General features: G+C 38.8%; 1 protein-coding gene across 1 annotated transcript in view; it reads right to left on the reverse strand.

The window, feature by feature from the left end:
• DIAPH3 (diaphanous related formin 3) overlaps positions 1–22,362 on the reverse strand; it is a 408,148-nt gene that overhangs the window by 131,279 nt on the left and 254,507 nt on the right. The window contains 1 exon segment of the mRNA XM_024767214.1: positions 75–170. Coding sequence (XP_024622982.1) covers positions 75–170 — 96 coding nt within the window.

Consider the following 22,362-nt stretch of genomic DNA (forward strand, 5'->3'; position numbering starts at 1 on the left):
GGGTGCTGGGTGGGGGGGGGGAGTTCTTTGTGATAGTCCCCTAGAAAGGAACAGGAAACAAGTGTAATGTTCACCTTTCGGCTTCGGTGTCCTTTTCCTTCGGTCGCGGAAGGCAGCCCCCGACTGCAAGGCCTCCAGCAGACTATCCATCACTCCTGTCTCATCACCCTCTGTGAAAAGAGATGCAGGAATTCCATCAGCCCTCGGGGTTACCATAGCAATGTCAAAGCATGCGCAGAAACTGGTGATGGTATGGTAGGGGGAAAAAAGATCAGATGCCAGGACTAAGCCAGCAATTTCAATATATGATATGACTTAACTCTCTCATAAATCAAATATCTTTTAATGAAATCTGTCTCATTAGTGTCCGTGTTACTGTCCACTAAAGAGAACCGAGTTCGACTGGTTCACTTCAGAGCACTGCTTTTATAGTCTGGTGGCAAAATAACTTTAAATGGAAGGTGGTTCTAGTCATATCTGTGTCTCAGGTTATCATAAATCACATTTCCCTCGTAGAAATGGGTTATTTTCAAGGCATCGGCTCCTTTTCTAAAATTGACCAGGTGTGGGAGAGTATTTCTGTTGTCGTTATTGAGATTCTGCTGTCTAAACTTATACAAAATTATATTTCCAGGCTAATTTCTGTGAACGTGCTCCCAACAATTGATTCTTCATATCAGGATAATTGTCCCCAGACTTTAGGTGACACAGAACAATCACTGCAAACTTTTACAGAATGTATGAAAAGTTTGTCTTCTACAATGAAAAATAAACCAAAAGAGGCTCTCAAAAATCTAAATGATTATATCACATTATGATTAGTTTAAATTGATATTCTGTATATAATTGATGAAGATGTGGTTATAGAGCCATTTCTCTCTATCTGGTTATCTTGTAATAATCTATAGCTATTTACAGTTGTCAATGATAAATGTTATTTAAAGGAAGTGGTTAAAAAAAAAAGCTTCAAAGAAACTATTGGATCAACCTAAATTCATGAAAATGCCAAAGATTTTTTTTGTCCCTTAGAGAGAAGTTATTTTCAGGCATTCTCTATGAAATTGTATGTCTGGTATACCGTCATGTGTAAAGTACTAGAAAACTATTTTCCTCTGGATTTTTTATTTCTTTTTTTGAAACGCAATCCCTTTATAGGGAACAGATGACAAATGAATGCAGTAGAGTACAAATAACACATTCATTTACAGTTTATAAACAGATATGTGAATATAAACATGTGTCAGCCCTTTTCAATCTGGTTCTGTTTCATTTTTAGAGAAGTACTAAACCTCGTAGGTGTAATCCAAAAACAGGTGGGTGAGAAACAGAGTATTTGGAGGTTGTTAACTTACACGTAAATTTAATTCTAAAGTGGCTTGATGGCTATTTTAATTAAAATATGTCAAATATTTCAGACACTTTAGTAACTATCTTTGAAAATTTACACTCAAACTCAACTATAATTTTTCTAAAAAGAACTCCAGGTAAAGCTAAATATTTAAGGTTGTGGATATATTTCATTAGTAAAAGGAAACACTGAACATTCTTTTGTAAGTTTGCTGCTGTTAGTGGCACTGATGACGTGATTGTGAAAGTATTACATGTGTATTATAAGCCTGAGCAGATGGGTAAACATGCTGATGCTGTAGGCAACAGGGATGCTTGCTGTGGGATGCGAGATACAACTATGGAGTGGGAGAAGGAGAGGAAGAACCATGAAGTGCTGGATTGGATCTAAAGGTATCATAGAAGATCAAGCTTTAAGAAAAACGCCTTTTCTAGCTTCGTGGCCCAAAAGAGCCTAGAAGTAATGACACTACAGTAGCAATGAGCACAGCTGGCCCTCAGATCTTGGTTTCTAAATATTATTACTCACTAATAGGAACCGGAATACTTAGAAAAATGGCTGATTCTAGGACTGAGATCAAGAAAGTATGAAATGAGTTGAGAAAATATTACTGTGCCAGAAAATAAGAAAGTGCTCAAAGACAGACAGGGATATATCAAAAGGGCAGAGGAGCCAGACTGAAGGATAGCCTTGGCCAAATTTAGGACAATTTGAGCACTGAATGGGTAATGATGGGAATGGATTATTACACACTGGAAAAAAGAATCATGCATCCATACTGATGCTGAAAATTTTAAAATTTATTAAATATCGGGGAAGAAAAAGCTCTGCTTTAAATAAGAATGTCAACCAATAGATGTCAAAGATATAAAGAGGACCGAGTTCCATTAATATAAGAGATAGATAAGGGAAACAGAAAATTCACCATATCACAACTCACACAGTAAGAATTAATTAGGCAGAAATCATCAATGGTTACAAAACCCATTGTATGTAAGGTTATGGAGGAACATGGTGTGGAGAAATCTCAAAGATATCACCTTACCCAACTAATCAAATTTGACATCACCAGTAATGGGGCACACTGACAATAATTGTCTCCTGAAGTGATGCACTGAGATGGACACAATATAAACTGTGTAAAAATATTTAACCTGGGAATTCCCTGGAGGTCCAATGGTTAGGACTACGCACTTCCATTGCTGGGGGCACAGGTTTGATCCCTGGCTGGGGAACTAAGATCCCACAAGCCGTGCGGCATGGCCAAAATAAATAAATAAATAAACAAAAGCTTAAAACCATCTTTAACAGAAACAAACCAAAAAAAGGTCAAAAACAAACAAACAACAAAAAAATTTAACCTGCATCTAAACGTTAAGGAAACCATCTTACAAATCCAAAGTGAGCGACATTCTGTGAAACAACTGGTCTGGTTTCTTAAAAATCATCAATATCATGAAAGACCAAGCAAGAGAAAGAGAGGAGAAAAGCTTAGGGAAGCAGCATTCTAGCTTAGAGGAGATTAAATAGACATGGCAACTAAATGCAACACACAATCTTCCATTAGCTCTCGGATTGTAAAAAAGTCACAGATGACATTATTGGGATAATTAGACAAATTTTAAATTTGCTGGGTATTAGGTAATTACATTGTACCAATGTTGGTTACCTGAGTTTGATAATTATATTATGATCAGGGAGGATAATGTCACTGTTCTTAGGAGATAGATGCTGACATGTTCATGCTCACTAAACAACTTACATCACAGTTCCACGTTCCCAATTTCATGCCTTTGATCATGCTGTTTTGTTTACACAGAACATCCTTCCCACTTTCTGCACCAATCTAACTCCTTCTCCTTCAAGATGGATAACTGAGAATCCTTTCCTGAGCTGTGTGTGCTGAACTGGTTGCCCCTCTGTGTCCTAATGACTTGTGGTACATATAGCAATAAATCCTTTACAATATTGTTTACTTGATGGTTTCTACCACAGAGAGTTTGTCGAGGGCAGGGACTGTGGTTTCCATTTATCTCTAACACCGAGCAAAGAAAGTGTTCATTAACGTATGCTGACTATATTAACAAATGAAGCACTAGCGTGGTCAGCTGGAAGGAGTCACCACGTAGAAGAATAAAGGTCACAATGGGGAGGGAACCAGCGGGAGCACATTCCCACCACCACTGTAAACAGCACAGCTTTGTTCCCTCCTTTCCCTGGGCTCACACAACCATTCAGTTGCCAGACCTTGCTCATGTACATGTCAGTATCCCAAGAAGTGATCCATTGTTTCCTTTTCTGCCTAAACTTAATGTTGGTGGTCCAGAACTGAATTATTTTTCACCTGAAATATCGCATGAGTTGCCTAAAATGATGTTGCTTCTCGTTTCTCCCTAATTCTAATTCAGCCCATAGAGCACTAAAGCGGAATCATGATCCCCTGGTCAAAAATTTTCAATACCACTCACTTCCCACAATATAAAGTCCCAACTCTTTCTCTTGGCCCTGACACTGACTCCAACTGCTTTCTAAACCTTATCTCTGGTTTCCAACATCACAATCTGTTCTTCAGCTAAAGGCAACTGCCTGTGATTCTCCACAAACATTTTCTCTCCCATCCATCAGTCTCCACCTGGAACTTCTATCCTCGGTCTTGTCCCCCAGAGCTAATGGCTTTGCTTGGCCTTCATTCCCCACTCCCACAATGGAAAGAATAGTGTATCAGAGAAAGGAGATCTGCATTCTAGTCTGAGCTGTCAACTGGCTACATGTTCCTACATGTTCCTGACATGTGTAATAGAGATAATACCTATCTAGGGTTGATGAGAGGATCAAATGAGATCATACAAATGAAAGCAGTGGTAAATTGCTAAGAGATAGAAAATGTAGGGAAATAAATTCAAAAATGAACTCCATAGTGCACTATAGGGAGTTTATGTAATATCTGATTAGGTTTTCAGCATTGTTTTAGATCCATTATAAATTAAGTAACTCTTTAATAGCATATGTGATTAATAACATCATTTCTAAGGGAAGCTCTGATCAGAAATACAGGTAGACTCTTAAAACAATCCAATGTGTAACATGGAGACATAAAATGAAGATGTTTTTCCAAACGCTGAAAATGCATTTAGAATATTCATTTGACACATGTTTATTGAGGGCTATGATGCGCCAGAACATTACTAGGCATGAAGGATATCTAGATCCCAAGAATTAACAAGAAACGTTTTCAGCTCTCCAGAAGCAGAACAGTGTGCTAGCTATGGGAGGGTTCTATCGGAGATGTAAGTTTTCCTAGTGAATTATGACCTGGTGAACAAGCAGGATTTGACCATGGCAGGGACCGGGGTGGGAAAAGCATACCTGGCAGAAGAGATAGCAGGTTCAAAGGCAAAAGTTATAAATAAAAACAAAAGTGAGGTACAATAAAGTATTTAAAGGACTCATATTTACATTATTCTAATACAAACCAGAGAAATAAAAACTAGCCATTTTTATTGTAGACTAGAATTCAACTTCTTTAACTACAAGTCAATTGATATTCAAAATCTTTATTATAGTCTCTCTCCTGCTGTTAAAACTCTTTTAAATAAATAGACTAACTGCAATAGTCAAAGCTGTGCTTTGTGTGAATAACATATCACCTTGTTTAATTTGTAAATCGTATTTTAAGAAGTCGCACAGCATCAAGGGAAATGGAGAAGGGAGAGGTAGGGATGAGATACTTTTAAAGGAGAATCAAGAGGATGTGAGGACAGGCAGAGGGGGATCTGCTAAGGAGATCACATGGGAGACAACTGGGCCATAGGAGAGAACAGTGGCTGAGAAACTAAAAGCAAATCTGCTGGGTTGACCATTTGGAAAAAGGATTGTTCCTTATTTCACAGACCTGTCAGAGAATTTGGATAAAACAGTGACAGGTATATATACACAAATACCCAGCACATTTTTAAAAAAGATATTAGTATAAACCTAGAAATAATATTGTTGTCCAATAGGAAGTAATCACGGCATGCTAACTGGAGGGGTGAGGAATATTTACACCATTGCGCTATTATAAACACTGGCTATTCGTTTGACCGTCAGGTATGATAACATTATAACGTGAAGACAGCAGAGGTAAAGGAGAAGGGGTATACGAGGAAAGTATAAGCGGGGAGAGGGTGTAAGGGAACTAAACCTTCTACCACTTAGGAACTCAATGACTAAAATGAAAAACTGACAAATAATAATCTAAGTACATTATCTAGAAATAAGGAAGAGGTAAATATCAGAAAAAAAAAAACCCACTAAGAATTAAAAGTGGTTGCCTCTGGGAAAGGGGAGGAAGTTGAGACGGTGAAGGAGAGTGTATTTTATTTTGCTATAAGCCTACTGTGTTTCATTTAGGAATGTGTGGAAATCACACTGATAAACACAAAGAAACTAGAAAATTCCTGACAGGAAGAGGCAACCAAGAAGGAGGAAGAGGAGAGAAAGAAGTTGCTTCTTGACCTTAACGTGCTTTCCTATGACAAGGGGAAGAAGACAGGTAACAAATGGTCCAATATACAATGATGAGCATTGTGATGGAGATCTCCACCCAGGAAGGACACCTGGCATAGGGCAGAGGGAGAAGGGAAAGCCGTCACAGAAGGCCTCCTGAAGACCTAAGACTTAAAGGAGTCTTTACATTTGCCAGAGCTTCCTGAAGAGGGAAGGCTCTGCAGAGTTCACAGAAAAGCTGTACAGGGGACATGAAACACTTGGGAGAACTCTCATGTCCATGGGAATGGAGGGCAGGTTACAGTAGGGGTTACTGAGAGGTGATGCTGAGGAGACAGGTAGTGGCCAAATCACCAAGCGCTGAAGAACATGCCAGACTGTGGAGTTTGGAAGGGAGCCATTAACTTATTTTAAATGAAGAATTAACATGGTCAAATTTCTACTTTACAAAGATCACTCTGAGAAGAGACAAGACAAAGGGCAAGGAAAATAAGGAGAAGGCAGGTTTCCTGGTTTAAGTCCAGGCAAAATGCGATTGTGGGAATCAGGTAAAGAACAGAAGGTGAAAAAGGAAAAGAGAAAGGAGGAAAAACGGAAAAATCTTGGTCTGCGTGAATGTGAGTACTAAAAAATGAAGTCGAGGCTAATTTCCAAGTATCTGGTTCGGCCAGTTGGATATATGTTGGTATTATTCACCAAGTACTGAATTATTTTTGTTTCATGGTAGAACGGGGCTGAGACAAGAGAAGAATTCAGTTTGGATATGTTGAGATCTTCATGAGATATCCAACTGCAGGTGATTAAAGGTGTCTAGAAGGATGATGGTTTCACAGGTTTAAAACTTCGGGGAGAGGAATTAACTATACTAACAAGTTGAACTTAGAAGCATACTGGTCATACGGGAGGCTATAGAAAAGAACATAAGCATAGTGAAATGGTAATGAACACAAGTTTTGAATTTAGACAACCTGTATTTAAATTCTGGCTTTCCAATTAGAAATCAGTGTGGCTTTGGGCAAATTACTTAACCTTACTAACCTCCATTCTTTTTTCCTCAACTTTGATGTGTGATTAATAATAGCGCCTACTTCATAATATTATTGGGAGGATTAAAGGAGATAAATCATGTGTGACACTCAGCAGAGTGCCTGGCACATCATAAGAACTTAATAACAGTTAATCTTTGCTGTGGTCATTACTGATGTTATGGCAGAGCATGAGTTCTGTTAGGAAGGGTATGTGTTAGACATAAGGAAAGAGCTGAGGGGAAGCCACATGGCAAGCTAATATGCAAAGGGGATTTTAGGAAGAACCAACTGTTCTCAACCTGTGACCATTTTCCATTGTGTTCACTTTGCACGTGCTTCCAGAGCTCCCCTTTTCACTCCCACAGTCTCTGGCACACTTTCTTTAAGTCTCATCACATTTGATATGACTTTAGTAGTAGTAAGACATATAATAACCACCTGGAATTTGGCAAGAGGATAGGGAAGGAAAGCTCAGTTTCTCCAAAGAATTGTTGAAAGTGTGCAGCTGATACTCAAAATTCAGAGACTCAGAATTTAACCCACCTCTTTCTAAAAGAAACACAAGACAGTTGCCCCAACAAAATTACATGAATTTACTGTTCATGCTGCTAGTTATAGACCTTCTGGGGACAAAGCTGTATTTGATTTACTTGCTAACCTAGTTCAGTCTTTAACCTTCTAGAACAAAGCTCAAAATACTACTTAACCCAGACAGCAAAAAGACAGGAATAACACAAAACAACATCTTCGAACATGTCTTAATCTAGATGTGAAACTGAAAATTTATTTGAGTCAAGGGAATTAGAAAGCCAATTTTCATTCATGATAAAACGATAATTAGAACAGTTCTCTTGTATATTATAATGACTGGCTCAACCATGAGAAGTGGAATTTTATATTTAGAAACCCAGTACTTTAATATTTCTGGTTTTATTCAGTATTCTTCAGTATTTGCATATCTTGAATTAAATATATTTCCTGTTACAGGTTAGAAGGAAAAATGGAGAATCTTTTACAATGAAGTAAGGTTGTTTTTCTTTTTTCCAAAAGAAACTTAAGAGCAAAGTCAATGAGCCAAAGTGTTGGGCTTAAATCTTGGCTCTTGCCAGCTGTGTGCCCCTTAAAGACCATCTTGTGCCTCCCTATTTCCTCCTCTATAAGATGGGGATAATAACAGTACGCTCCTCAAAAGGCTGTTGTGAGGATTAAGTGAGCTAATACATGTAAAGAGCTTAGGATAATGCCTCACACACAGTAAGGCTTCAACAAATATTACTATTATTTTTAATATTATGATGACTCTTCTTTTTCACTAATATGGCACACATTGCTGAATGGCCAGTGCAACACATCCATTCCCTACCCTCTCTTTGTCTGCTTCCACTACAGAGGCTGGAAAAGTTAAAACCTCATTTTCCAAAGCTTCCTTGTAGTGAAGCTGAGGGTGGCCCTATGATGCATTTCTGACTGATAAAGTGTAAGTGATCACCTGTATGGTGCTGCTAGAAACAGAAGAGGCAGATGCTGATAGCCACTCTCCCCCTTCCTCCTATCTTGAATATCTACCGGAGCTGTGACAGCTGTGGCTGCCATCGCACGTTGCTACCCCTTCTCGCTACCTTGAATATGCTTGGACCTGTGACAGTCATCATAACTCTGAGCACAGACCACGGGGCCATTCTTTTAGTTGCTCTGGATAAAATATAAGGCTATATTTTTCAAAGCTTGAGTGAAAACTATTTTGCAGATACATTTGAATGTGTAAACCATAATTATTATACTATTTATTACATTGTATTCAGATTGGAATCTAAATGATTTCATGTCTTATAGTAAGTAGAGTTATAGAGATATTTGTAAAATAAAGAATTTTTCTTATATGAACTCTCCAGTCTCAAAAAGAAAAAAAAATCCATTACTGGATGTCATATATAAAGCATGGTTCTATTCTAATTATACAAACCACTAAGAAAAAGCGGTAAAATAAATATACTGTTATATATAAATCAAAGTGTATTGTGTATTGTTATTAACTTTTAATCTCCAAATTTCTTATGATCTAGATTCTGTTGTAAGAAAGTGATTTGGGCATCATAGTCATTCAGCCTAACTCATGAAGATATCTAATTTACCTTCTTCTGGAATTTTTTATGAAAGTTCTTTCATTTTAAAAACTAATATAAACAATTGACCAAATTCCAGAAAAATAAGTTACTTGTCTGCTCACTTAATTCTCCTCTCAAATAAAAAGGGCACAACCACTTTTAGAATGTAAGCACACTTAAGGCACAAAATTTAAAGAAACCATATAGTCAATGAATGAGTTTGTCATTACGAAATATTATAGCAAAAACTTAGTTGTGCTGTATTAAATAGACATCCAACATTAAAAAAAAAAAATACACCAAAACACAACTTCAATCAGACAGACAGAATTTCCCAAAATGTGTACCACAGAACGCTAGACCCATGAGAAGCTCTGTGTGTGTGTCCATGTATGTGTACTGTGGGGGAAGTAGGGCGGTTCTGTTGTCAGATATGCTTGGAAAATAATGTATAGTATATATTGCTCTTGGCAGTTCATATTGAGTATTGAAACGAAATTCATGGTTGAATTTCACATTGACTAAGAAAACTCAATTCATGATTCATGATAAATGTGGCATTTCAAATCAGTAGAGGATAAGAAAAGATTCAATAACTACTATGATGGTAGTTTATTTGGATCCCACCCTGCTATTTACACCAAAATAAATCCCAGTGGATCAACTATTTCAACATGAAAAAATTAAATTGCAAAATATAGCAGACAGTATAGAAAAGTATATTTTTCATTGGTTCTGAAAGGAGACGATTTTCCTGGGAAAAATCTGAATACCCAAATGTCATATAGTTTGTACTATAATAAATGTCTATAAATCACAAGAACAATAAGAACAAAGTCTACACATAAACAATGAAAGGAGAAACCAGGAAAAAAAAAAAAAATTGAAAACAGGTATTCCCTAAAACTGATTTTCTTGAAATAAAGAACATTATGATTCAGGAAAAAAAAAAAAAATCAACAATCAATAAAAAAATAACAAAAAATCAGGCAACTAATGTGTTCAGGAAATCCATCATAAAGACAAACAAATAGGGCTTTTATATAGAGGATACAACCCACAACGTCATTCATAATTAAAGATTTTCCAAGTACATCAATGAGAGATCATTTTTACCTATCAGCATGGCAATAATAACAACTGAGGATAATTGGTAAAGGTTGGAAAACAGATCATTCCACACATTATTGGTGGAAATATAAAACTAATGCAACCTCTTGGGAATGCAATTTGGCAATCTGTATCAGAAATAAAACTGCACATACCATTTGATGAAATGATTTTTTTCTAAGAAAATTATCTTATTTATAACTCATGAGTGCAAGGGCATATGTACAAGGATGTTTATTACAATGTTTATAATAACAAGTGATTGAAAATGACCTAAATGCCCATCTGCAAGAGACAGACTTAATAAACTATGACATTCATATACTAAAATATGCTGAGATGAGGAAAAAATAATGAAGCATATTTAAATTGTTGATATGGACCATATCCAAAACATAGTAAGTGAAAAAAGCCAATCACTTATCAATGAGGACATTGAGTACAGACCTTTCTATGATCACTCACGGCTATTAGCTACAAAGCAGAGGATAAATTTCCTGACTTCCTGCTTAGCAATTACTCCACCACATGATGTTGAAGAATGGCACTAACTAATCATTCTTTCTGTGTTAAATGTTTGTTAAAATATCTCCCATGTAAGTATCCAAGTGACCAACTCTGATTAGCTTGTTCACAGTGACCTTTTCTAACAATTACTAAAGAAAACAAAATTTAAAACCAGTATTGACTCCCTGGCAAAAAGAACGCTGCCAAAGTTGTGTGTGGTACAGGGCTGAGGGTGCTGAACAGAGGTCTTCAGATGCAAAAGTACAGAGTGTCTGGGGAAAAATAATGTATCTATTTAAATACATATGTAGACGTGAAATGATAATGACATTTAACAAGATGTGACTATCACTCACAGTGAACACCCATGACCCTATAATCACAGAGTAACCCAGAGAGGAAAAGGTTAATTACACTGTAGAACACCACCATTCTAAGCAGAAGCTTAACTTGTCACCCACAAGAGCTTCATTTTATCCTGAGAAATTAGTCTGACAGTGCTTAAGCTCGGCAATTGCTTACTTCCTGTTGAAAATATATTAGATGTATTTTAAACTTGTTTTAATATTTTCATATATTAGAAAAATCTGAAAAGACTTTTCAATGGCTTTGTTCCTCATGAAGTTTTTGAACAAAGAGTGAAATGATTTCAGAGAGAGAAAATAAAAATGCTTATTCAATACCAAGAATCAAGGGGAGGCTAAGCTAGGGAATAGAGGTGATTTTGCAGGAATTTTCTTTCAGGAGAAGCTGGGACAAACGGACTTGAGGCCATGAGAGGCCACTCTCAACCAGCGGTACCTGGAAGAGTGAATGGGGCCCAGAGGGAACCACCAGTCATGCTGTGACAGCAGCATATGGTGCATACTGGAAGAAGGGGAAAATAAGGTCAGGAAGGGAGGCTGAAGGAGCTTGGATTCAAGGCTGAAGAACTGCCATAGAATGTTTTTGAAAGGTGTGAAATAATCAAAATTGGACTTCACTATGATTAAAGCTGGCACAGTGTGAAGGTGTCAAGCCTGGGTGACTGGGAAAACAGTGGTATCGTTAACCCAAAATGAGAACATAAAAATCAGGTTTTATGTGGAACATGACAAGGTAGGTTTTAGATGAACTGATTTTGAGGTGCTGGCAGAATAGTCAAACTCTTTTGTCCAGGAAGTAGTTGGAAATATAAAACTATAAAGTCTGTAGTTCAATTCAATCTTACAAGTGTGCACCAAGGAATATGTGGCAGGCACTAAAACCAGGCCCTGCCCTGTTCTCACGGGACTTGCAGTCTTAGGGCAATTTCAACACATAATTCGTCGCTACCTGTATGACGAATGTTCCAAAAAAGAAAGCCAAGTGGTATGAAATTGCTTAATACAGAGACAGTAGGTTAGAGGTATAGCTATGGCTGCCCAGTGATGATTTCAGGGGTTATTCTTTGGTACCTGTACTTGTATTTGCACTTAAATTTCTGAAGATAGGTTTTATTTGTACTTTAAAACACATGACCCTATAGATAGCACAGTAAACAGTGGAAATTTGTGTATTAGTATTTTGGGTGCCAAGAACGTTCTTAGTCAAGTGCCACCTCACTACTGCCAATCCTGCCCAAAGTAATTTTACTAGATTCAGGTTCTAGGTTCATTTCGAATATGAATTTGTGGTTCAAAGTATTAAGTATTCATTATTTTTTCAGTTCATTTCAAAGGAGAAATACAGATTTCTTCTGCACAAATGTAGTATTCCTTTCCCAATCAGATGCAGGAATTATTACATTAATATTACAAACTGAAGATATTTAAAAATCCTAATCAGGTTAACAGCAACATATTTTTGAAAGAAAGGAAGTCAGAAAAGATAATAAGGCAAGTCTGAATGAGTGGAAAGTGAGGAGGAAAAGGAATTGACATATGCTTTGAGAAAGCAAATAACACAGAAAAGAAAAGAAAATGGGAGACAACTGAACTTTTGATTAACTCATTAACAATTGCAAAGAAACTGGAGGCAAAAATGTGCTAAACTCTCTCAATAGAACAATGGAAGTTTTTCCCTCAGCTACAAAAAGCTGACAAAATGAATACAGAAGCCCCTAAATAAAAACTGATATTAGGTAAGTTTGAGAACAATTTTATTTAGAAAAGAAAAAATGCATAACAAAACGAACATAAACTAAATGTGAGTTAGATATATGAGGAAACATCATTGAATGCCCATGTACTAGGATCTGTGTGGAGCATTTTACCTAGATTTTCTGATATAAGTCTCCAGCCCTGCAAGGTAGCTATTATCAGATCCATTTTAAAGCCAGGGAACCTGAAGCCCACAGAGGTAAAGTAACGCACCAAAAGCCCTACAACAGGTAGGTAGCAAAGGGGAGGTTTGAACCAAAATCTTTTGATTCTGAAGCTGACATTCTTTCCATTACACTCACTTTTCTTGACCCTCTGTATTGTGACACACTGATACTACGATCCTCTAGATACTCTGCATCTGCGTTGTGTGATAACTGAGAAGTACTCAGACCCTCAGCTTTGTTGAGCTGTACTTAGAGTTGCTTTAGGAAATGCCTCAGGGCACAAAGAGACAGTGGCTTTCATAGCTGGGAACTCAACCAACAAGCACAGATTAGGCCTCCCCAAATTCACTGGGAGCCAGGCACCTTTCTCCAGAACCAGGTGATAAATGAGATGCAGGTCACTGATGACTCCTTCCTTATAGGGAGAGGCCAGAGACATCTTCCTTCTCCCAGGACCAGGAGCACCTGGACATACTAGAATCAGTCCAGTCTGCAGTGGCCTCCTGGTCCCTCCCTACAAGCCACCTACTGGACAACTGCTACAGTTGGATTAAAACCTTGAGGCCAGTCAAACCACTATCACGATCATTCTCAGTTACTCCATCTAAGAGATAAGTTCTTTCTGATCCCTATTTCTTCCAGTATTTATTAACATAAGCAACTTCTCTACTATCTTGATGTCTTCAATGAACACTCCTTTCATTGCAACTGGAAAACTGGAGGGATGATCTCCCTGCCCCCTTCTAGCTGACATTGCTCATCCTCTCATACTTCTTTGTCATCTGACTTTGTCACCTGATTCAGTCTTCCTCTGCCAGTCAAGTCTTGCCATCATCCTGCATGAATTCAACTCCATGTGAACTACTAATCCAACAGCAAATGAGTTCCTTGACCTCCCTCATCTCCAGGGACGAATCCTTTCTCCCTACTTTCCATCACCCACCCTCACACCCATAATCTGAACTTTACTACCATCCACAACTATTTTATTTCTATTAATTTGGATTCATACAAGCCATCTGTCCTTATTTTCTCTCTCTTTGTACCTCTCCCTCCCCCTAACCCTCGTCCTGTCATCTATCCACGGAAATCTCCTACACCCTGGCCCCACTGTCTTCACTTTCTTGCCTATCCGTGGTTCATCACTTTGACCACGGTTCACTGGCCAATATCTTATTTTCCTCCTCCATTACGGTCCTTTCTCAGACTACTGGTGAAACTTAAATGAACTGAAAATTCTATCTTCTTGGAACTACACACTAGCTGCTGAATAACTGTGGTGAAAAATAATACTGCAGGATCAGGGCTGGGACATAATCACAGCTACCAACCTCAACTGGATTCTTAGTACTATCCAACACACCATCTATGTTTTACCTGGAGGCTCTCACTTCCACTCCCTGAGAGGGGCTGTTTCAATGCTTCTTTCAAGGCTTTCAACCGACTACCCTTCCTCAGCAGAGCACTTGCTCTATTTCATATATAAAATAGAAACTACTTGATGAAAAAAACAACTTCCTACCATCAAATCTACAAATGTATCTGCACCTGGGCCCAGCTTTTTCTCCTTCCCACTCATCACATTAGCAGAGCATGTCACTTTCCAAGACAACTTCCTCCACCTGTGCTGATATCTCATCCTCCACACTCTTTCCAGCTGCCCTCAGGACCTTGCTCTATTGAGTATCATTCTTCCCCAACCTCCTTTCCTTCCTCATTTTCCCCAACCTACAATTAAACAAATTCAAACACATGCTTTGCCCTCTCGACACCAAACCCCTCTAGCTACTGCCTTTCTTACATCTCAGCCTCCCTTCCCATACTCATTTAACAACCCTCTCCTCTCTCCTTAGGGCTGATGTCAATGGGACAATTGTCAGTCTGTTTATTCTGTGATCTCTTGGCAGCATTTGACAATATTGACTACCCTTTCTCCTTTGAAATGGTCTCTTCCCTGGGCTTCATGATACCAGAATTTCTTAGTTCCCCTCCCACCTCCACGGCGACTCCTTCTCACACTCTCTTCCCGGCATCTCTTCCTCTGCCTACACGTACACCATTCCTCACAGTCTCCACTGGCATTTTAACTCCCACAGCTTTGCATGTTGAGAACTCCAAGCTTCCATCACCAGAGCACAAGCTCTACTCCTGAGCTCTGGCTACAGTGACCAACAATCTCCATTTGCCAAAGACTAAGGGGTTTCCTGGAATACAGGGCTTACAGTGTTAAAACTGGGAAAGGCTCAGGCAAACTGGGATGAGTTGGGCACCCTAGATCATACCCAGTCATTCACTAGACATGGTAACTCAGGTGTCCTACAAATACTTCATCACCATTTCCCCCAAACTTCATCTTGTCCTGGTGTTCCTTATCTCAGTGAAGGGCACCACCTGTTAAAGTCAGATGGCAACTGTTGAAGACAGGTATACATAGAAGGATCTCTCTATCTCAAAGCACTGAGCTCCCAGTCTCTTTTCTTACTGGGGAAATATCCAGTAAGTTTCCTATAGAACCTGTTAGCACTTACAAATTCTCCCCAATGAAAAAACAACAAAAACTAATGTATCTTTTATCTGAAAAGTTACAGATCTACTGGAGAGCTCCAGTGGGGCAACATTTCTTTCCTCGATGCCGGTGCCACGTTCTTTTGCCATTCATGTTCTTGACACTAATTTTATAAATTATAAAATTATAAAATTTATAAAATTTCTTCTTTAAACTCCTTTGGATATTTCTAACATGCTGTTATGGAATGGTTAATTTTCCTCTTCAATAAGCTAAAATAAAGCAATGTTTCTCGAGTAAGGAAACTCTGGGAAACAGCTTGTATTAACTTATGAATACCTCAGCCTGAAGACATGGTACATATCCTGCAGGTCACTGGGAAGCAAAATGGTTGCCCTTCACAGCTTATTCTGTAAATCTGGGGTCCCCAGCCCCTGAGCCACAGACTGATACCAGTCCATGGTCTGTTAGGAACTGGGCCGCACAGCAGGAGGTGAGCCGAGGGCGAGTGAGAGAAGCTTCATCTGTATTTACAGCTGCTCCCCATTGCTCACATTACCGCCTGAGCTCCGCCTCCTGTCAGGTCAGCGGCAGAATTAGATTCTCATAGGAGCATAAACCCTATTGTAAACTGCTCACGTGAGGGATCTAGGTTGTGTGCTCCTTATGAGAATCTAATACCTGATGACCTGAGGTGGAGCTGAGGCGGTGATGCTAGCGCTGGGGAGCAGCTGCAAATACAGATTATCATTAGCAGAGAGGTTTGACTGCACAGAGACCATAATAAATCAATTGCCTGCAGACTAATATCAAAACCCTATCAGTGAGTGGCAAGTGACAATTAAGCTGCATCTTACGGAGTAGACTAGACATAAGCAACAGACTTCGGGTGTCACTGTCTCCCATCACCTCCAGATGGGACCATCTAGTTGCAGGAAAACAAGCTCAGGGCTCCCACTGACTCTGCATTATGGTGAGTTGTATAACTATTTCATTATATATGACAATGTAATAATAATAGAAATAAAGAGCACAATAAATGTAATGCGCCTGAATCATCCTGAAACCATCCCCCAACCCCCTTCCGTGGAAAAACTGTCTTCCGTGAAACTGGTCCCTGGTGCCAGAAAGGTTGGGGAGCACTGCTGTAAATGGTCTGTGGACCTCAGTTATCTCCACATGACTCCTGACTCTGGGTGTGCTCAATCAAACAACGCCTTTAAACTGCTTGGACAAGTAAAATACAGCCCAGTGCACAAAGGAGAATGAAGAAAAGTTTCAGATTAAGAACCTACAAGAGAAGAGCAAGATCTAAGACTCTTTAGACTGAAGAAAATAAGGGAAATAAATAACTTCATGGTACTCAACTTATCATATTTACATCTCCTCATCTTAATTCAGCACCAGACAGTAAAGAGGCTTAAGTTACAATGCAAACTTGAGACCAAATTACAGAGTTATTGGAAAAGAAACAATTAACACAGGATCAGACTGCCTGATGGGAAAGGGAAATGGTGTCCTTTCCTTTTTCTCAAATTTAAGAAGATATTCTCTTCTATTTCTGGGAGTTTAGGTTTAACACTGTTGGAATGGGAACCTTGCTGTGCTTTCACAACTTGAAACCTTTTACTAGACACACAGCTACAAACATATCTGATGATTTTCCATGCTCCACATATTCATCTAAGCGTGAACTTCCCATTTTCATCCTCTTGCCAGCCATCTTGTGATCACATTTGTACATATTAGTGCTTTCACCAGGGGGTATATGCATCAGTAAGAGGAGAAGCTGAAATAAGATTAGTTAATTTGCTACTTCATTAACAGCTGTGGTAAAAAGTCCAAAGAGAAAGGAGCTTGAAACTAGCTAAAATGAGGGGTTTGCATTGTAAGCGAATCTAAATTATCTATGTCCCCTACTCCTGCGGATAACTGGGAGTCAGCTGTGCACACATCTGTGGGTGTTTATAAACATTCACCATCTGTGAGAAGCTTATGGGTTGTAAATGGTGAGCTAATTAGTGAAATGTTAGTCATTCCTAATGACAGTTTTTATGGATAAAGGTTTTACCCAGGTTAAATTGATCTCGGAACCTTGTTGCTCACTGGAGGCTACTCTACGTTTTATTACAAGACTGAGGACCTACACTACGCTGTATAAGTCACACATTAAAGATGCATTATAACTAGATCAGGCTGCTAGTTTATGCATGTTAATGAGTTCTGCTTTTAATAGACTGAAGTGCTGATTGAGTATTTGTCAGGGAAGATGAGAAGTTGTCAATCTGTAAAAAGGTCAACCGGTTCTATAATAAATGGCATTTTCATTTCTGTTCTACATACATACTAACCACGTTCCATTCAGAAAATTAAGATAGCATAGAAGCAAACTAGTAATTGACATGAGACAATTCATTACTGAATAGATTTGTCCATATACATACATACATACATATCTGCATATATACGTATTTCCCTAAGTTCCCCATATCAGTAACTTTTTCTAAACTCAGGTCTCTCTCTTACTGATCAAAAATGTGGAGAAAACGTTCGAAACAGGTTAACTTTCAAATACATTTGTCCTATAACCAAATGGGAAGCAAAACAAAAACAATGCACTGCACATGGAGAGAAGACTCCTATTTACTGCCAAATGGAAAGAGTCTTACCATAATAGAGTTTGTATTTTAATAGAGGACAGTGTTGTAGAATAAGTGAGTGGAGAACTAAACAAAGTTTGATTGCCTGGGCTCTAACAAGGCTCGTCTTTTTACTTAAAAATTAATTTGCAGAATATAAATGAGATTTCAGAGGCCAAAGGAACCTTATTTTATGGATGAGAAGACTTCTGTTCTGGGAAGCTACCTGGTCTGCAAACCTGGTCACGCTGACCACTAGGCTGGGCCACTCAGCACTGTACCAGGCTGCTCATAGTCCAAGGGGATAACAGCACTGTCCACAACATGGTGAACTGGGGCAAATTAAAAAAAACTAGCCTATATAAAATGTTACCCCTTCCCACACTTCCAGTCCCCACGACCCTGCTCTATTTTATTCTCCTCAGAACTTACTGACTTCTAACACTATAGTATATTTATCTTAAACACTGTCTTCTCCACCAGGATACAAGCCCTCAAGTGGCAGGGATGTTTGCTCATTTTATAGTGCCGTGACATAATATGTGTTCAATAAATATTTGTTAAATGAAGGCAACATTTTGATAGGAAGGATATTTTTCACCATTACAGTAATAATTCTATTAATGAAGGAAGGCACTCCACTGCCAATTTTTATAAATTTTTGGTCAGAAATTTAAAACCACAAGAGCAAATCACACAGGAACCTTAGGAATGTCTTTTGTTATGCTAGATAAGGTGTGATTAATGCTTTAAAAAAATCACAAAATACTGAAACATCGCATATGCCAGGTAAATAAACAAGAAAACAAATTTTAATACTGAGAATCCCAGAGCCTTGGAACTGAATATCTGAGCTGATACCAGCTGAAGTGGAAGGAGGAGGAGTGACCCATTTTCCTTCAAAGGGGAGAATGGGACACATTCTCTGTCTTACTTTACCGGCATCCCAAGCCTCTGTCAGACTCCAGGGGAAGGGTGCCCCCAGCTTATCCTTATGAGCTAACATGATTTGTTTTTAAATGTTCTTGGTTAGTGTAGTTACTAAAACACCTAAACTGTCTTTGTTAACAAAGAAGTTTGTTTCTTTCCTCTAAGAAAGAAGCTAACATGTGCAGTTGTTGTGTTTCATAATCTATGCCAGGCCCTTTCAGGTAAAATTACCCCCCAAATAAAAAAGGCTTTAAATTGGAGATGCAAACTCAACGTGTCCTAAAGCTAGTATAGGCATCATCCACCCTGTCGTGGAAGTTTCTCCCTGCCTCCCCACACCCAATCAGCGACACAGACCTATTGGTACTACCTCTAACTGCCTTTCCAATCTATCTTGTCTTCCCATTTTCAGTACATTTTGGGCCTTTGGCATTTAACTCCTGCAAAATTGCAACAGATTCCTAACTGGTCTCAGCCTTTCTACTCCCTCTACATATACTCATCCATCTGCCTTTTTGCCATGAGATCCATCTCTCTAAAAGAAGACAATGCCCTTGGAGGATGAAGCAGAAACCCAAAACAACACACTCCCCAGTCTTCCAATTTAGCTTCACCTTTCCCCACAGCTCTACTCAATGATCATTCCAGGCCTGCTACACTGTTAATTGCTGTCCAAATATGAATTTGATGTCTCTGTGTCTTAATTTAGCCCAGTGGATTCCAAGGCTTATTGGAAGGCTCAGTGGAAGCCCTGACTTATTTCAGTTTGTGTTCACTTGGTATCCACCTAATTCAAGATTCTGGATTTCTAAGTACCAGTAGAGGTCTGACCACTACTGCTCAGATGTCAGCCCACCTCCCTTCTTCCACCATAATGTGGAAGCCAAAAGGACCTTTAAAATATAGGGCCTATCCACATAGGAGGGGACGCAAACCACATACTTGGGTGTTTTTTTTTTTTTTGGTCACGTGGCACGCGGGATCTTAGTTCCCTGACCAGGGATCAAACCCACACCCCTTGCATTGGAAGTGTGGAGTCTTAACCACTGGACTACCAGGGAAGTCCCCATACTTGGGTTATAAATGAAAAAGATGCCCCCATCTGCTGGGAGAGAGACTAGAAAATGAGGAGAGTCCATGCAGCATAGGATCCCAGCACACTGCTCCTCATTCCAGAAGGATATGGGACTAAAGGGCAGAATTTCCCATGGAGTCACAGAGAGTGGAATCCAAGAGTGGAAGCATCTTGTGTCCAACGAGCAGATCTGGGAGAGTGGCGGATCCAGGGAAGCATCGTGCGGATGCATCGTGTGCTCCCGAGAGGTGGCCCGGGAACAAGTCCAGGCACAAGAGGGCTGCAGAAGCCCTCCTAGGACTTGAGAGCTGTGGGAGGAACACAGGAACTCCCTATGGGCACTAGCTGGGGAGAAAGGAAGTTAGAGAGAAAGTCCAACCAAAGAACGTGGATATACTCCTGAGAATCACCAATGTCAGGGAGCAAAGGAGGTAGGTATCTATGAGCAATCTGACAGATCTCTGGCATCACCATTCAAGAGCAAAACAGACATCACCTTTACCAAAAGCAGGCAGGAGAAATTATGTGGAAGTAGGGAGGGTGTTCTGGGCCCAGACAGAACAGAACCAAGAAGAATGCACATTCTTAGATGTGTACCCCAAGCCGACTTTCAAGCTTGGGGACCCCTTTAGGGAGAGAGCTTGGCAGGGAATTTCAAACATGAATAACTGAATTCTACACTGGAATTACTGAGCTAAAACACACAGAGACAGAGAATTGACTAAGTTGTTTACCATTAGGCAGGCTGGTGGTTCAGAGTCAGAAATTAAACTGTATTTATAGAAATATTACATCTTTGCGTGTAATATTTCTATTACATCTATAGAAATATTACACATGGATTTGTTCTCTTGACTGAAATACCTATTTGCTACCAATACTATAAAAGCAACAAAACAAAACCAACATGACAGATGTCATATCTCATCTTAGGATTGGGTCAATTTACCTTTAAGTGAGTCTGCTCAAATAGAATATGTACAATTGAGGAATTTTTGTCCTGCAGACATGAATTCCATAAATATTTTAAAAGTGCTTATTGAATACCTGCTAGGGAAAGATATTATATTAGAAACAGAAACTCACTTTGAAAGGTTTATTGTTTTTTTAAACATGACTAATTTTGTATGAAAGAATTTTATTTTTGTGAGATTTCTTGAGAAATAATAGTATGTTTGATTTTCATGTATAAAGAAGCAGATTTTTTATAGCTAAATCAGAACATTAATTGAAGTATCATTCCAAATAACTATAGCAAATGTTTCATGTCATTTTCTTCTTTTTTCACATTTTATAGAAGATAAGTATCTATTAGTGAAATGAGATAAACCTTTTACTCCAAAGAGGCCTCTGATAAGTTTTAGGAGGAATACAACAAATTCTCAAATTTTTTGATTTTTATTTTCATAATTAACTGACCTCAGATTGCAGAAGGCTAAAAGCATGCACACACACACAGGCCTCCCTTAGCTAAGCTGTAATTCTCAGATGGAAATTTTTCTACCTTGAAGAGTTCCTCAGATTCTAACAATGTAACCACTGTTGCAGATATTTCTCCCTTCTCTTCTTACCTTTCTCTTTTTAAAGTTGATAGATGGCAACTGAGTTGGTATTCCATTTCTATTCCACCAAAGTGCACTGCTTTAGGAATAGGATGGTGCCTAACATAAAATGGGAATTTCCTCCCCGGGAGGAGGAAAGATTGGAAAAACAACACTCCTTCCCAAGCTCTCCCTTATGACATGAGTGCAGTAGTTCTGAACAAAGCTTGATGTCATTTGGGCTCTTATAATTTTCCAGGCAGAGAAGAAATAGTTCATAAACTCCCTACTATGCCTCCAAATATAACATGAAGCCATTTTATGTTCAATCCCAGCAGATGATTTAGGAAACATCACTTCCTCAGACTGCAATGCTGGGCACAGAAAAGTGAAATGGGAAAATCAGTTAGGACACAGTATAACCCCAACCCCATGTTTCCTTGGACCAAGTTCCTTGAGCATCCCACGGAAAAGCTCTCCAAGGGCTGTAGTCTACAGGGAAGGTGAGCAACATTAGGGTCTTTCTGCAAGGATGAAAGGCGCTTCCAATGATCATAAATGATATTTTCATCTACCAAAGTTGAAATCAGAGGATAATGATAGAGGCACAGCAAAATGGTAGAATCATCTATTAAAACATTTAATAGATCTATTTATTTACTTACTGATTTAATATCTATCTAATAAAAATACTCCATGCAAACAAGAAATAGTGAGCGACTACTATCAAAAGTTGCCATGTTTTTTTGAGGGCTTAACATTGTTCCATTTAAAATAAATAATGGAGGGCAAAGAAAA

Source organism: Neophocaena asiaeorientalis, unplaced genomic scaffold (assembly GCF_003031525.2).
Source record: "Neophocaena asiaeorientalis asiaeorientalis breed wild unplaced genomic scaffold, Neophocaena_asiaeorientalis_V1.1 scaffold127, whole genome shotgun sequence".
NCBI lineage: Eukaryota > Metazoa > Chordata > Mammalia > Artiodactyla > Phocoenidae > Neophocaena > Neophocaena asiaeorientalis.